This window comes from Microcaecilia unicolor, chromosome 11 (genome assembly GCF_901765095.1).
Source record: "Microcaecilia unicolor chromosome 11, aMicUni1.1, whole genome shotgun sequence".
Classification (NCBI taxonomy): Eukaryota; Metazoa; Chordata; class Amphibia; order Gymnophiona; family Siphonopidae; genus Microcaecilia; species Microcaecilia unicolor.
This window is the reverse complement of record NC_044041.1, coordinates 14,363,475-14,380,538: the sequence shown is the minus strand read 5'-3', so window position 1 is coordinate 14,380,538 and position 17,064 is coordinate 14,363,475. Positions and strand designations below refer to the sequence as shown.

At 43.8% G+C, this 17,064-nt stretch overlaps 1 protein-coding gene across 10 annotated transcripts in view; it reads right to left on the bottom strand.

Moving 5' to 3' along the window:
- Positions 1-9,900: 9,900 nt before the first annotated feature.
- Positions 9,901-17,064, bottom strand: part of MTMR3 (myotubularin related protein 3) — a 163,704-nt gene continuing 156,540 nt past the window's right edge. For 5 of the 10 annotated variants that reach the window (XM_030217549.1, XM_030217554.1, XM_030217555.1 and 2 more), the window contains 4 exons: positions 15,256-15,366; positions 14,705-14,793; positions 13,886-13,912; positions 9,901-11,633 (listed from right to left, as the gene is read on the bottom strand). In XM_030217549.1, the coding sequence (XP_030073409.1) occupies positions 11,462-11,633; positions 13,886-13,912; positions 14,705-14,793; positions 15,256-15,366 (399 nt within the window). In that variant the 3' untranslated portion in view covers positions 9,901-11,461. The remainder of the gene's footprint in view (positions 11,634-13,885; positions 13,913-14,704; positions 14,794-15,255; positions 15,367-17,064) is intronic. The other 5 variants (XM_030217553.1, XM_030217556.1, XM_030217557.1 and 2 more) reach the window with 3 other exon arrangements.

The following is a 17,064-nucleotide window of genomic DNA, read 5'->3' as shown; positions in this document are numbered from 1 at the left end:
AAGAAAAACAGAGAAGCCCTGCTGCAGGCCAAACTTGCACAAGGGCATGGAGACCTCCCATGAGACTGTCCCTCCTCCTACTGAAGAAGCAAGGGGCCTTGGCAATGCGTGAGGTCACCATGAGATCGACAATGGGCATCTGTCCATAATCAGAGTGAAGGCCAACCGGCTCAAGCTACACTCCTCTGGATCCAGAAGATTCTTGCCGAGGTAATCTGCTTGCACCTAGTGCACGCTCACTACGTGTGGCAGATAGGTCCGACAGATGTCTGTCCACCTAGTCCAAAACAAGGGTCATCTGAGTCACCTGGAGACTGTTCAATTCACATAGGCTACTGCTGTAGCATTGTCCGACAGGACCTGCACTGCCTTGCCCCTAACAAGGTCCTGAAACGAGACCAATGCCAACCGGATCATTCTGGTCTCCAAGACGCTGATTGAGCAAGAGGCTTCCTCAGCCAACCACCATCCCTGTACCAGACACACAGTGCAGTGAGCCCCCCAGCCCAGGAGACTGGCCTCCGTAATTTGTATCCCTCGCTGTGGACAGTGATGACTCATTCTCCGAAGACAAGAAGGCTTCTATCTTCTCACAACTAGGTGACGCACTTTCCTCAGTTCTCTTTTTATCACATGCAGAGAAAGTGTGCTTTTTTTTCCTCTCTCCTCACTCGTCCGGTCCTAAGAGCTTTTCTGTGCCTTCCAGCTGCAGGGTGTAAATACTTGAAAGACTGACGGCTCCAGATGACTCTTTGCCAGGTTGATCACCCAGCTCAACAACTACAGAACCTGCACGACCCTGAAGTGACCCAGATGCTTTCTTGAAAGGATTTAGCCCATATTAGCCAATCATCCAGATAAGGGTGCACCAGGATTCCTTCGCTCTGCAGAGCCACCACCACAGTCACCTTGGAGAATGTGCAGGAGCATACAAAACTGATAATGCCTCCCTAAAACTGTGAAGCGAAGGCAGCTCAGGTGAGTCTGGCAGATAGGAATGTGCAAATAGGCCTCCATGAGAACCAAGGAAGTGAGAAACTCTCTGGGCTGGACCACCACGATAACAAATAAAGGTTTACATATGAAAAGAGGGTACCAAAAGGGCACATGTCACTCTTCCAATCTCTCCTTCTTGGGGACCACACATTACATGGAATACCGATTTGTGCCTCTCTCTGCTCCTGGAATGAGTACCACCACTCGCAGATCTAGAAGTCTGCTGACAATTTCCTGAACCACCATCACCTTCCACCAGGTGAAGGATGAGAAAACTCCAAGGCATAGCTGTTTCAAAACACCTCCAGGACCCACTGGGCCATAGTAATCCTGGTCAGCCTTCAATAAGTCTCTTAACCTCGCTCCTACAGGGATCAGAGACTGGACCTGGACACCTTCACTGGAAAGTCCTTCCAGCGATGGAAGCCAAAGGACCAGAATCTCTGCTGGTGCACTGTTTCTCCCCTCCCCCTCCCCCCCCCCCCCCCCCCCCCCCCCCCCCCCCCAGCACCCTCTGGGAAAAAAAAAAGAGAAGTGCTGAGCTCCACCACCTCTACCAGGTCTGTACTGACAAGCAACTCTGAACCTGTCCTTTGCCAAAGAACTTCTGCTACTACCCTTAAGCCTATCTATCCTCTGGTAGCTGAGGGACCTCAGTCAAATTTTTGACCAACTTATCCAACTCTTCTCAAAACAAGAGAGAATGAGGAAAAGTGAACATCCTAATTTGGATTTTGGGGCCATGTCTGCCTGCCAGCCAGCCCTTCAGCCACACAGACCATTACACCGCCACACAGAGCAATGGACTTAGCTGACAAATGAAGAAAGCCATAAAGGACATCAGATAAGAAAGAAGCTCCCATCTCAATTTTTTGTCTCTTGATCCACCAGAGACCAATCATCTGACTCCCTGTCTAAGTACTGCTCTGCCCAGCAAAAAAAAACCCCAAAAAAACCCAGGTGCGAGCAACCAAGCGCCCACAAATAACAGCTTGGACCACCAACACTGATACATCAAAGCTCTGTTTCAATGGGCTTCTATGCGATGGTCCTGAGGGGTCCTTCACAGCTGTATCCCTATCCACTGGGACAGTATTCTTAATCACTGCGGAGACCACAGCATCCACCTTCAGACACAAAGGTTCCTGATCTGGACTTGGGTAAAGGCGAATCATAGACCGGGCCAGACGAAAGGTAGCATCCAGGACATTCCACTGGGTCTGGATGACATCCTTAATATTCTGGTGCATTGAGAACAATTTGGTGGATCTCCATATGCCCTGTGAGGACTGTCTACAGAGCCTCCGAGGCATCCTCAAACTTCAACACCAGTGACAGATGGGCTATAAGCTCCTGCAGCTCTTCTTGATGGAAAATCTGGACAATGCTGGATCCTGATCAGTATTCTCCGCAGCCCAATCCACGTGATGCCATTTAGCAGGCTGAAAAGGTAAGGGCTCTGAAAGCCCCCACCCCCCACTGCTGTTGACCCACCTGAGCAATATCTCTGCACAGGCAAAATGCTTTTTACAACACCAGGACAGTCAGGGAAGAAAATCCACCCCAGAGGGGCCTGACAGCACCAGAGCATCCATCTGACTCCCCGCTGAAGAGATGGGCTCCAGCCAGAGATACAACATTCAAAATGGCTGAACTGAGCTGCCTTAGTCTCAACGCCTGCTGAGTTCCTGCAAGAGGAGCTCAAAGCCTGCCCCCCCCCCCCTTGGGAACCAGTGCTACAATGTCACCCTGAGCAGCACAAAAAGAACAATGCCCTACTGAATCCAGGCTGCACCTCTGACAGGCCGGGTAGCACTTCAAGCACTGAGACACCATAGTCCTCCTTCATACCTGTAGCATGGCTCCATCAAGGGAACTCTGTAGGAAAGTTGCAGGCAAGAGCCAAAATTACAGAGACAAAGAGTTGATCAATATTTACTATTGTTTAAATGGTGCAGGCAGAACCCTTAAACTGAGGCACCATTACAGTACTCCCCATTGTGGAAAGTAGAGGGGAGGGACTCGGGTACAACACCCCTGTGGGCCTCAACCCCAGTCCAGCAGGCATAAATGATGTGAGACCAAGCAAGCTTTCTTATTTTATTCCCCCTACCTTGCTCCCCAATCTTTTTTTCTTTTTTAAGCATGACCCCTACAGCCTACCAACCAGGACTACACACAGCGCCATCCGCTGACACTGTACAGACTTGACCTTCAGAGGGCTGCACAGATTACTTAGAGACTGAGAACACACTGAACTTCAAAGTAAGCCTATGTCTCCTGGAAGGAGTGCATAACCCAACTGTGCTGGTCTAGAGGGACACTATGGAATTATGTTTAGCAGCCTAGCAGCATTTTCAAAATCTTTTCTAGTGTAAATTCTGCTGAATATTCCAACCTCAACATTTCTTTAAACTAAAAAAAAAAATAGGCATTTTTTTGTGTAGCTGTTAACACAAATAGGGTGGAGGGTTTTCTTTTTAACCAAAGCTACAATTAGAACTGAGTTTGTTTTAACCCTTTGGCTTCTGCTTGTACATTCACAGTAAATGTTTTATAGTTCCTACTTACAACATTGCAGAATTTTGATAAGCTGAAGTGTTGAAATGATTAAAAAAAAAAAAAAAAGCAGTTTGGCTGTATTACTGAAGTCAGATTTCAGTTGCCCTTTTCTCTTATGTACATGCAAAAATGTCTAAACCATCTTAGTCTTTTTGTTTCCCTACAAAAAAAACCACACAGGTCAAAATAGCATCTTTTCTGCCGTGCAGTCACAATGATAGCACTACAGCTTTGTATAATGGATGCAAGCTCCTGCCTCCTGTACTTCAGCACGCCTCACTTTACCCAATTAAAAATAGACCCTAGGCCAGGGGTTCACAACCCTGGTCTCTGCAGTGACTAAGAATACTGCCCCAGTGGATAGGGATACTGCTCTGAAGGAACCCTCCCCCCCCCCCCAACCATCGCATAGAAGCCCATTGAAATAGAGCTTTGATGTAGCAGTGTTGGTGGTCCAAGCTGCTATTTGTGGGTGCTTGGTTGCTCATACCTGTTTTTGCTGGGCAGAGCAAGTCTTAGAGAGTACCTGGTGCGAGTAACTAGTGAGGTAATTAAATTTGCTGACAACACAAAGTTATTCCAAGCTAAATTGCAAGAGGATTGTGAAAAATTACAAGAGGACTTTACGAAGACTGGGCGTCTAAATGGCAGATGTTTAATGTGAGCAAGTGCAAAGTGATGCATGTGGGAAAGAGGAACCCAAATTATAGCTACATCATGCAAGGTTCCATGTTAGGAGTCACCGACCAAGAAAGGGATGTAGGTGTCATTGAAACCTGCTCAGTGTGCTGCGGCAGCTAAGAAAGCAAATAGAATGTTAGGTATTATTAGGGAAGGACTGGAAAACAAAAATGAGGATGTTATAATGCCTTTGTATCGCTCCATGGTTCGACTGCACCTCGAATATGGTGTTCAATTCTGGTCACCCCATCTCAAAAAAGATATAGTGGAATTAGAAAAGGTGCAGAGAAAGGTGACAAAAATGATAAAGGGGATGGGATGACTTCCCTATGAGGAAAGGCTAAAGCGGCTAGGGCTCTTCAGTTTGGAGAAAAGACAGCTGAGGGGAGATATGATAGAGGTTTATAAAATAATGGAGTGGAAAGGGTAGACGTGAAGCGTCTGTTTACTCTTTCCAAAAATACTAGGACTAGGGGCCATACGATGAAGCTACAATGTAGTAAATTTAAAATGAATTGGAGAAAATGTTTCTTCACTCAATGTGTAATTAAACTCTGGAATTCGTTGCCAGTGAATGTGGTAAAGGCGGTTTGCTTAGTGGGGTTAAAAAAAACGTTTGGACGGCTTCCTAAAGGAAAAGTCCATAGACCATTATTAAAATGGACTTGAGGAAAATCCACTGCTTATTTATAGGCCATTTTTGAGAGAGACAGAGTAATGCTGCAGTTGCACTTGAGACTGTTACTTGGTAAGCTAACAGCAATTTTATTTAGAATACAAGTAATTATACAACTAATATGCCTTTTAGAACTATTTTGTAAGTAACTTTGTGCTGCATCTTGTTTTTGGTTTTAGAACTGGTGACTCCCCCTTGAAAAAGTAGCCACGAAACGGGGACCTGTCGGGGTTTTAAGAGCACCAACTTGTTCAAGCTAAGTGCTGTATAAAATTAGATGATAGCATATTGACAAATAGAAATATATCTTCATATATAAGATTAGCAAAGGGTGGTGGAGGTTCAGTCAATGATTAGACAATACACACAGATAATACACCCAGTCAGTGGGTGAAAAATCAAATAACCTCTATCGTGTGTTACATATGAGACTACTCCACTCTCAATAAGCTGAAGAAGCAATACACTTGTATTCATGTGTGTTTAAATATTTTGTTATATTTTGATGCTCGACAGAGCATAGGCACAATTGTTTATTTATAGGATAAGCAGCATAAAATGTTTTGTAACTTTTGGGGATCTTGCCAGATATTTGTGACCTAGATTGGCCACTGTTGGAAACAGGATGCTGAGCTTGATGGACCTTTGGTCTGTCCCAGTATGGCAATACTTATGTACTTACCCTAGAGGCACCCTAGCCAGTCAGGTTTTCAGGATACCCACAATGAATATTCATGAGAGATTTGCATGCAGTGGCAGCAATGAATGCAATGTCATGAATATTCATTGTGGGTATCCTGAAAACCTGACTGGCTGGGGTGCCTCCAGGACCAGGGTTGGGAACCACTGCCCTAGTCAGTTAATGTGGTAGCTGTCGCAATTCAGTTGCAGCATTTCCTTCCCTCTCCTCACAACTGTCTAACTTTCTGGATTTTCCTCCAGTTATTAGCACCAAGGCCTGGCTGGAACTCCCTTAATCAACCCACCACCAAAATGGGACTAACTACCCCACTGAATATTTTAATGTTTAAAGTCTCATTCAACAAGCCCATGCTACACTTACCTTTTCACCTCTCTAGCAGTTTTTAATATTTCAGATTAGGTCAACCATAGCAAAAGAAAAATGCGATCTTAACCTGCTCATTTTCTTTCCTTGAGTCCTAAGCCCAAATATTTTCATCCCTTACTGTTTCACCAGGTAAGTCCAGATGCATGGCATGCAACAAAGCACCCCTCAAAACAGGAGGTAATCTGCAGCAGTTGTCCTGAGCGCTCCCACTCTGAAGGTGACATTCCTGTCCAAATGACAGTGCTTTGTAAAAGAATACAATGATCACATCACCAAGTAAGCTTGTCCTGAAAAATCTCAGAATTTTCTCAGGTCTGGTTGAATGGGTTAGCAACCCCTTGGGTATCACTTGACCATTCAGACTATAAGCTGAAGCTGTCAGACTTGTTCGAGGCTACAGAAAGGTTGAAGCAGTGAAAAAAATAGATTGAAAACTGTCACCTCTAAGTAGCACAATAGAACTCTAAAAACATCAGGAGACCAAAAGCACAATCCTCCCCCTCGTACAGGATGGCTGAGAAACCACCTGAAAAGGTTCCCTACAGGAAAGCACTTGAAGCTCTGAAATTCACCTCACTAAATAAATTGCCACCAAGAATGTCACCCTGAGGAGTGCCTAATTGAAAGCCTTGAGAACAAAATTAAGAGCCCAGGTTGGCAGAACTCTCAACAAGCAGCCAGAGATACAACACCCTCTCAAGAAATGCACAACATCAGGATCTCTGGACAACGGAGCTCCCTGTACCCTTGTCACTAGAACATGCCAGTGCTGTTACCCAAATCTTCAATAAGCCAACAGCCAAACACTTCTACAGGAAAGGAGAGTAAAATGGAATGGATGCTTGGAACAAAGATTTCCCGTTCTCCACAGCAGGACTCTAAACACTCTCCAAGCCCATAAGAGACATACCCTGCTGTAATTGTCTATTGCTTATGTTTGACTTATACTTGCTGTACACCAACTTGAGTGAATTTCTTCAAAAAGGTGGTAAATCCTAATATATACCATACTGAGCACCTCAACACATTATCTGCGCAAGAATTCCTTGATCTGATCATACAAGTGCCCTGAATTACCCTAGGATGGTGATTATGGGAGATTTTAAATTACACTCTGAAATCCCTTGATCATGGGAGATTTTAACTTACACATTGAAATCCCAGATACTACCACAGCTGACTTCCTGGACACGATGACAGCACTAGGATTCACACAAATGATCAATTCTCTAACTCATGAAAAAGTTCATATACTAGATTTTCCTTCAGTCAAGACCTTTGGAATGGAGGCCTGGCCTAATGGTTAGAGCAGCAAGCTGTAACTCAAGGAAATCAGGTTCAAATCCCACTGCCACTCTTTGTGATCATGGGCAAGGCACCCAACCTTCCATTGCCTTGGGTACAGAAAGTTAGATTATAAGCCCTCTGAGGATCAGAAAATTCCTACTGTACCTGAATGTAACTCATTGAGCTATTGGAAAAGTCATGAGCTTAACTCCAAAATCCCATCTCACTTTTCAAGGCCCACTCTGAGACAAACAGGAGACAGGATGCCCAACGGAGCCAGTATCTGTTCTGCAACAGCATCAGCCCTTTATCTTACTTGAGATTGACTGGCTCTGCATACCCAGCCTCCTGGGCCAATCAGGTGCCACTAGAACCACCAGACCCAGGACTTTAATGGATCCAGTCACTCATCAGAAGAGCCACCTACCTGCACATTCTCCACCAGCTTTATGGGCAGTGAAGTTTAGCAGAAGGGCTATTCACTTTGAAAGCTAAGAACAAAAACGTCTGTACTTTTTACAAATGCACTAAAGTGAACAAATATTAAGTAAATATCAAGGAGGCTGTTTTATGCCAATGAGGCTTTTCCCTCTTCCTTTTCACTTTTTGTGATAGTTTCACCACTCTGATGTTCTAAATGAGAGGATGTTTGGGGTCCTCCTAACTCTGCATAGATTGTGAGGCATAGACTGCCATGCTTAGTTGAATTTTCACAATCCACAGCTTGGTAGGCTCATGTGACTTACGAACTTGCTTGTCCATGCAGGAAGTGCAACCTGTAATGCATGTTCCCTGTGGACAGCAGGATGTAACAGCCACATATTCCTCTTCACTAGATGAAATTTGCTAAAAACTGAGGACAGCGACACTACTGTTAGGAGCACAAGAATACCTAGGCAAGCTCCGAAAGACTTTCTAGAGTTTTCTGAGCTCTGGGAGAGATGTCCTGACTCAGTTCCATTCCGGTGATATTACCCACTTCAGTGGCTCTTTCGGGCTCTCCACAAAGATGTAACTAAGTTTTCCTACCACCTACACGGCTTGACAATTTCATACGCATATGCACACGTAAAACACTGTTCTACACATTCAAATTGCTTATAAAATTTCCATTCCGGTGATATTACCCACTTCAGTGGCTCTTTCGGGCTCTCCACAAAGATGTAACTAAGTTTTCCTACCACCTACACGGCTTGACAATTTCATACGCATATGCACACGTAAAACACTGTTCTACACATTCAAATTGCTTATAAAATTAACCTCATACTGTCTGAAACAAGTCGATTTGGAGGAGTCTGTTAGAGATGACTTTCTTACAGCTACTTATTTTAGAGAGCTTTAAAGAGGTGTGACACAGTTCTAGTGTGTTTGAAGACGGTGGGTCGAGTGCTCAGATAAAAACTGCAAGGGATTGCTACATTACATATTTGCTAAACCTTAACCTTTTTATCCTCGTCTCAAATTTCTAAAACTTTTACAGAAAACAAATATATAGGACTTATGCATAAAAAAAAAAAAAAGACAAGTGGAAAAAAGGCTGGTTTTTCACAGGCTGATTATCAGTCAACTTGTGAATTTTACAATTTACCACGAGTAATTGTTCCCACATTTAGTGATTGTGTTGGAACTGTAAATTGTGCCTCTTCAAGGTATTCAGCATTCAGGTCTTCCCATCTGTGGTAGTTGAGTGTTTTTAGTTGAGAAATGCATGCCTTTCCTATTCATTTTCATTAAACTCCTCATCCCCCCCTCCCGGGGCAATTTCAAACTAAAGGGTGGTATGCCAGAGCATTTAATATATCTATAAAATTTAAAACATGGAAGCATGTATCCTGAAATACATTTCCAGACAAGTAGTTCTCACTTCAGTTTCCAGCCACACCTAGTTCATTGGGTTTTTGGGATAATGGAGGTAGGTGCAGGCAAATCGCTCATGCATCTGCACTGAACCTGAAACCAGACTTACCAGGCAGTCGGATGACTCTTCTGGAGTAATTCAAACACTTTTTTTGTTGCTGTTTAACCAGAGTTTTGGTCAAATTTCCTTTAAAGCTTCAACCATCATGTAAGTGGTGAAAAAAACCCCCAAAACAAAAAACACAAAATGTCTGAAAATGCTACCATGCAAAACTCTAACTTTATTACAGTTTTATTTATATATTTAACAATGCTAAAGTATTTACTTCTTGCTTTGACAAAAAAATGAAAAATATAGGAGCACTTTCCTCTTCTTCAGGAAAGGATTATATATATACAGAGCTACAGAGAAGGATCACCTCTCCTGTACAAAGAAACATATTTCAAAAAAGTGCTTCAACGACCAAGAGTAAAAGCCTAGGAGCAACGCTTCCCATCATATATAAGAAACCCCTACGGCCACCACTCAGCACCTAGCAGACCATGAGACTAGCATTATCCGTCACAAAACACTTCCTCTGCGTGTGTAGACATGCACTGCTCTTTTCCAGGGACCATCTGACTCAGAAAGCATCTGTAGATCAGTTGAAGTGTGTAATAGGTGTTTGATTCTGCACTTATTTTTGTCCTGACTAGGTCATGACAAAATTGTTTTTGTGGTCTCGCTAAACATTAACACTGTAAAATAAGTTAACTGTCCAATATTTACCTCCTAGGACCCACCCTATCACCTGTTCAGGAGTCTGGATCTGCTATACAGTACCAGAAGTAGAACATTACACATGTCCACAGACAAAAAAGTTAAAACTACTGCTATCGTCTTCAAGAATGGCAGACTTGCATATCTCCAGCCAATTAGCTTCCTAAGTGATTGGGGATATGCCGTGACTAAGGCTTAGAAAAAAAAAGATTTAACAAATAATTGCAGAGGTAGAAATACTGGAGTGTGAAATTCCATCTCCACTCAGTTCTTGAAGGCAGATCAGAGAGCCCCAAACACACACACGTGGGGGGAGGGAGAAAAATCAAACTCTAGGCAGCATTTCTCTATAGTGATTCAAAACTCTTGGAAACATTATGAGGGAAAGTTGGGCTAGTTCAAATCTCTGAAGTATTCACTCCACTATACAGTCATAAAAGAAACAGTTTTGTGACACCAATGACATCCTAGATCCCAATGAAATACTTTAAAGACTGGTAGAAAAATATGTAGGTTACAAGAGCCACAAAAGTGAGGCAAACCACATCTGACACCCTACTAATTTAGGAGACTGTTGGTATACACAGAGTATATGCCAAGTTGTAGTAAGCTCTAGCTTAGAGCAAGGTGACAAAAAAATACTTTGCAACTTCTATAGATTTTCTTGACATTTAACCGATTTAAAAAATTTTCATCCAAATATTCTTATGATTGTAACTTGCCTCTAAACAGAAGCAGTCTATACATGTCATTTTAAATGAAAATTAAATTAACTACTGATTTGTGTTTGCTGAATCCAAGTGTGGCAGAATCTCTCTCCTGCCATTCAGAGATCCAGATATTTCAAAGAGTTAGGAATTAGAAATAAAGAACAAGAAATTATGGGTTGTTTCTCCAACCTATCCCCCCCCCCCAAAGTTGGCATCTGTAAGAAAGGATATCTAGAGTACCAAACACAGGAAATGTAGCAATATGAGCTATCATGACAAGCAGCATTGTACTCTACCTCTGCAAATAAAATTGGACATAATCAGAGGAAAAGAAAAAAAGCCAAGTCCAGAGGTTGGAAGTTTATCAATGCAAACCTGAATCTGCATTTCATTTACTGAATGGTCTGCAATGGGGAAGAAAAGCTCGGATGCATCCAAACCAGGCTCTGGATTCTGAGAAGATAGGGAGGGGGGATAATTATGTTCTTTCTGATAAAAGATGGTGGAATTCATTCTGCTACACTCATCCTTTTCCTTCACTTGCCCTGAAACTCATGTAACACCTGCTTGTTTAGAAGTAGGGCAGCTAACAGCAGGAAGGGCACTTCATTCTTCACCCCCATTCTCCCTCTCTGTCTTCAGCATTTCTCCCTCAAAAAAACAAAAACCCTCAAAGACACAAAAGGAAGATGGGAGGAAAGACCCACAGCTTTCTGTGGTACTCCTGAGAGTACTGTTCCTCTGAGTTGTCATACACGAAATGCCCAAGTGCTTGACCTTCTTCTCTAGGCATCACAATTCCTAGCCCTCGGAGAATGTGCATATAAAACCCTGGTTCCCTCCCCTTGTGGGCTGGAGCTTCAGTTTGAAGTGGCAGAGATAGGCTTATCCAGTTCAAGATCAAGGCTGGAGCTACTGGGCTGCAGGCTGCCGTAGCAAGACTTGCAAACTCGACTGGGCTCAAACAGCTGTTGGCTGGGGACTGGCACCTTCTGGTTACAGCAGCTGGAGCAAAACACGTTCCCACAATTCCTTTCACCATAAAGAAACAGAAGAGAAGGAAAAGATGGAGAAAAACAAAAAACAATTAAAACTATTCCCAATCTTGAAGTTTTTCCCTATTCTTTTCACATGCATTGTACACTACACCTTAAATGCCACAGTTAAAATATTTATCAGGTTAATAAAAACTATTATGGTAAAATGTTTTCCCTCATCCCCACTTAAATAAAATCAAAATTCTTTAAAAAATTAATAAGATTTTCCAGTGACGCCAACTGCAGAATGTTTCTTCGAATGAAAATGCCGTAGGCATCATGCACATTTACTAAACAGGCAAAGAATGGCAGACAAGTTCCATGTGTGATCCACACTCAAGAAGGGCAGTGCAGAGAATCTGACATGCAGCCACACAATCCATGCCACAGAGAACACAAATGCACATTCCTGGAGCAGGTCTGTATGCAGAGGCACACAGACGACTGGCAAGTGACAAGAACCTGTGACAAAGATTAGTGAGTGGGAGAATTTAATAAGTCTCCATTTGGCTCTCATCATCCAAACTAACTGAGCAGGACAAAATGTTTGAAACTTTGTAGCATGAATACAGCAAAGAGAAATGTTTATGGATGTTTCTGCTTGGTATGACTCACTATCATTAACAGTGACGAGGATATATGGAAAAGTGCACTGCTCATGATAGTGTAAATCTAGTGAAAATCACTCTACTGCCTAACTAAACTTGTCTGGAAACAGTGCAATGAACTGGACAAAAAAATATGTTGGAATACCACAGTTCTACTACCCCACTGAATATTTAACAGGAATTCTTACTAGAATCTTAATATGGAAAATATTTGTGTCAGTATTTTTCTTAAATGGCTCACTTCAACCTAACTTATTCCATATAGCTTCCCAAATCATTAAATGCAGATTAGAGATTTAAAGTTTCTCCAATAATTACTTTCCAGGGATGAAATGCATTACCAAGTATTCTCCTCCATCCCCCACCCAAAAAACCCATTTTATTTTGAGAGGCTAGAGTGAAAGGGGGAGTACACTTCTTCCCTTGTAAGTGCACAGCCCAGTGAAGTCCTTACTCTCCTCACTGAGGGGCAGTCCCCTGTCCTCTAATGTAAGCACACTCATGAACAGTCACTGTCGATATTCTGAGAAGTCACCGTTTAAGCAAGCAACAGCAGATACATTCAAGATACGTGAAGGGGACACAACCCTTACAACTTTTGATTCTAAGCACACTTTTCCCCACCAGATTTAACGGACCTAGGCTGGTTCACCGTTTTCAAAGGAGATCAGCGTGTTCCACTGCTCTGATCTGTCCCACATAGTGCTAAGGTCTACTGCTTTTTTCTCTCTAGTAATGTTGTTGTCCCTGCCAGTGACTAAATACTGATGGAACTCTTTCATCATAGACCAGATGATTGAGAAAGGGCTGCAGAGAGCAAGGAAAGGAGAAGCTGTAATTAATCTTCCTGTTCTGCTGACCAGAGAGGCAGGACCCATCTGGTGGGACATAGTAGATGACGGCAGAAAAAGACCTGCACGGTCCATCCAGTCTGCCCAAGAAGATAAATTCATATGTGCTACTTTTTTTTATTTGTACTGTCCTCTTCAAGGCACAGACCATATAAGTCTGGCCAGCCCTATCCCCGCCTCCCAACCACCAACCCCGCCTCCCACCACCAGCTCTGGCACTGACCGTATAAGTCTGCCCAGCACTATCCCCGGCACAGACCGTATAAGTCTGCCCAGCACTAGTCCCACCCCCCCCCAACCACCAGCTCTGGAACAGACTGTATAAGTCTGCCCAGCACTATCCTCGCCTCCCAACTACCAGTCCCGCCTCCCACCACCAGCTCTGGCACTGACCGTATAAGTCTGCCCAGCACTATCCCCGCCCCCCCAACCACCAGCCCCGGCACAGACCGTATAAGTCTGCCCAGCACTAGCCCCGCCTCCCAACCACCAGCTCTGCCACCCATTCTAGGCTAAGCTCCTGAGGATCCCTTCCTTCTGCACAGGACTATTCAGAATGCAACAGTATTCCTGGTTCTTGAACTTCCCATTTCACCCCAGTACCCTATAATCTTGGCTTACGCTGGGGCTCCTGAAACTTCCTGTCAGACTAGTGTATTTTCTGCTTTTACCTTCAACAGTCTTCCTTTGCCTATGTCCCCAAGCTCCCAACCTATAGGAAGTCAGAGTTAGTTTGGCGTAGTAAGAGAGAAGCAACAGCTAACTGAGAGACCATTATAAATGCTCACCAGGTTTCATCAGCATGCTCGCTGTCCCTGCAAGGAGGGAAGAAACAGCTGAAAGATGGAATTGTTTCACAAGGAAAAGTCTAAGGAGGAAGGATTGTGCTCAAGGGGAAATGCTGCACAACGACAGACAGACAAGAGGAGAAGACATCAGTAAAGCTAATCTACGGCTGCATTTAGCATGGTTTTACAGGAGAGAAAGGAGAGCATAAGGCATGATTGAAAAAGAACCCTACAGACTGAAGGTGAGGTATTATAAACTTTTCAGTACTGGAAGTCATGCATGATAAACAAGCTTGACATTTGTCGTCAAAAGGCTCAGTAATTTATGTCCTGCTCAGCTAAAAGTAGATTAGGAGTGCTTGCTCTGAACAGCCTTGAGAAAGGAAGATAACTGCACTCCTCCTTTGAAAGATCTCTTGGTTCAAAGCTGAGGTGCCCCTGTATGCACTCAGGTATAATGGAGACCCTTACATAAAGTGATCTACAGCTTCCCCTGAACTGCAAAATATCACACATGGGCTAGGTAACGGAAACACAAACGGAACAATTATTGGACACTGAACAGCAAGCATACCATAAAGGAAAGTGGGCAATTGAACCACATATTCAAAAAATGTCCACAGTACAAAAGGCATGTGGACAAGTCAACCTGCCTAACTTAATTATCTGTAAAGATAAATAAATGAAATCCCTGAAAGAGTAAGGAACCAGGAAAATGAGAACAGGCCATGTAAGATGGCTCTTCATATGCCACACCACCTGATGTGTATGCCTTCGAGTCCCCCCCTTCCCTTCCCAGCGCATCCCCCACAGCCTCACCTGCAGTGATGCTTCCGGCTAGCCAACCAAAACTTGCTGTCACAGCCATAGCAGTTTGCAGCTAGGTGATCAGGAAGCCATCGTGTTACCTGCAAAATACATCAATATTAGCAGGCAGCAGCAGACATAATAGTGGGAAGCAAGGCAGAATACCTAAGACAGAACAGAGTAAGGGACAAAGTTGGAGAAAACACAGACCAAAGACAAGAGACCACCATTGCAGTTAAATACCATAACCCTATGCTGATGAGATGCCACCAGGCTAAGGAAACACTCTTTTGCGAGCAACACAATGAAAGAGGAACTCAATGTATCTTCCTAATGTGTTCCCTGCTATCTGGCATAAGCATGTTCTCTCAAACTTGCCAGTTCCTGTATCGCTAGGCTTTGCTGTAATCACTCAGCAGAAGCCAAAGTAGGACAACAGAGGTGATTCACAAGAAATGGGAATGCTGCAGATCAGAAAAGTAATGTCCTAACAGAAGAGAGGGAGTTATAGAACAAACAACTGACCAGTATGCAGCAGAACAGAACTGGGAGTTAGTCTGTACCTCTGTATCCTGTTTATCCACTTGCTCCCAGCTGGCTTCAGAGAAAATCTCTGTGCTGCAGCGAGACAAGCAGTTCGGATCCAAGTTGCTTTCCGAGTCAGGAATTGAAGTCTGTTGGCAAACAAATAAAGGTGAAGGGTGGAGATTTAATCAACCACCCCTTCAAAAAGAATAGGTAGATTCCACCTATCGAAAAGGAAAAAAAAAAAAAAAAAAAAGGAGGAAAGAGACCACCACTCTCCTCTAAACTGGGGTGGAGCATATAGCTTAAGGAGGAAATAGAGTGGAGGAGTGGCTTGTGGTTAGGGTGGTGGACTTTGGTCTTGGGGAACTGAGGAACTGAGTTCGATTCCCGGCACAGGCAGCTCCTTGTGACTCTGGGCAAGTCACTTAACCCTCCATTGCCCCATGTAAGCCGCATTGAGCCTGCCATGAGTGGGAAAGCACAGGGTACAAATGTAACAAAAATAAAATAGATACTATTGGAGATTCTACATGGAATGTTGCTACTATTGGAGATTCTACACGGAATGTTGCTACTATTGGAGATTCTACACGGAATGTTGCTATTCTACTAGCAAAATTCCATGTAGAAGCCTGCGCGACCACATTGGTGGAACATTCCATGTAGAATCTCAAATAGTAGCAACAGTGGAGGAGTGGCCTAGTGGTTAGGGTGGTGGACTTTGGTCCTGAGGAACTGAGTTCAATTCCCACTTCAGGCACAGGCAGCTCCTTGTGACTCTGGGCAAGTCACTTAACCCTCCATTGCCCCATGTAAGCCGCATTGAGCCTGCCATGAGTGGGAAAGCACGGGGTACAAATGTAACAAAAATAAAATAGATACTATTGGAGATTCTACACGGAATGTTGCTACTATTGGAGATTCTACACGGAATGTTGCTACTATTGGAGATTCTACACGGAATGTTGCTATTCTACTAGCAACATTCCATGTAGAAGCCTGCGCGACCACATTGGTGGAACATTCCATGTAGAATCTCAAATAGTAGCAACAGTGGAGGAGTGGCCTAGTGGTTAGGGTGGTGGACTTTGGTCTTGGGGAACTGAGGAACTCAGTTCGATTCCCGGCACAGGCAGCTCCTTGTGACTCTGGCCAAGTCACTTAACCCTCCATTGCCTGCTGCATACAGCCTGCCATGAGTGGGAAAACGCGGGGTACAAATGTAACAAAAAAAAAAAAAAAAAAGACAGACTACCCTACTACTGCTGCTTATTTCTATAGTGTTACTGGATGTACACAGCGCTGTACACATATGCAGGTACGTTCTCTGTCCCTAGAGGGCTCACAATGTTAGTTTTTGTACCTGGGGCAATGTAGGGTTGAGTGACTTGACCAAGGTCACAAGGAGCTGAGTGGGAATTGAACTCAGGTCATCAGGATCAAAGCCTGCTGCAGTAACCATTAGACTACTCCACCCCACTAGGGACTTTTCAAATGTTAAAAAAAAGGAAACAATGCACTTTAATGTAATAGGAGGTACAGTAAGCTAAGCTAAAGAAAGCAGTATCAGCAAAATGTACTTAGGAAACTTTTGGCAGCTTTCCCTCATCTCCACTCCTCCAAATAATGGCAGATAAAGAAGACCGTACAGCCTATCCAGCCTGCCCATTCATACCACGTAAGCTCCCTTCAGAGATCCTCGGGGCTTATCCCAAGCATTCTTGAATTCAGATCCAGTCCTCTCCACCACCTCCGCTGGGAGGTCACTCCATGCATCCACCACCCTTTCTGTGAAGAATTATTTTCTTAGATTACTCCTGAGCCTCTCTTTTCACCTTTCTTTT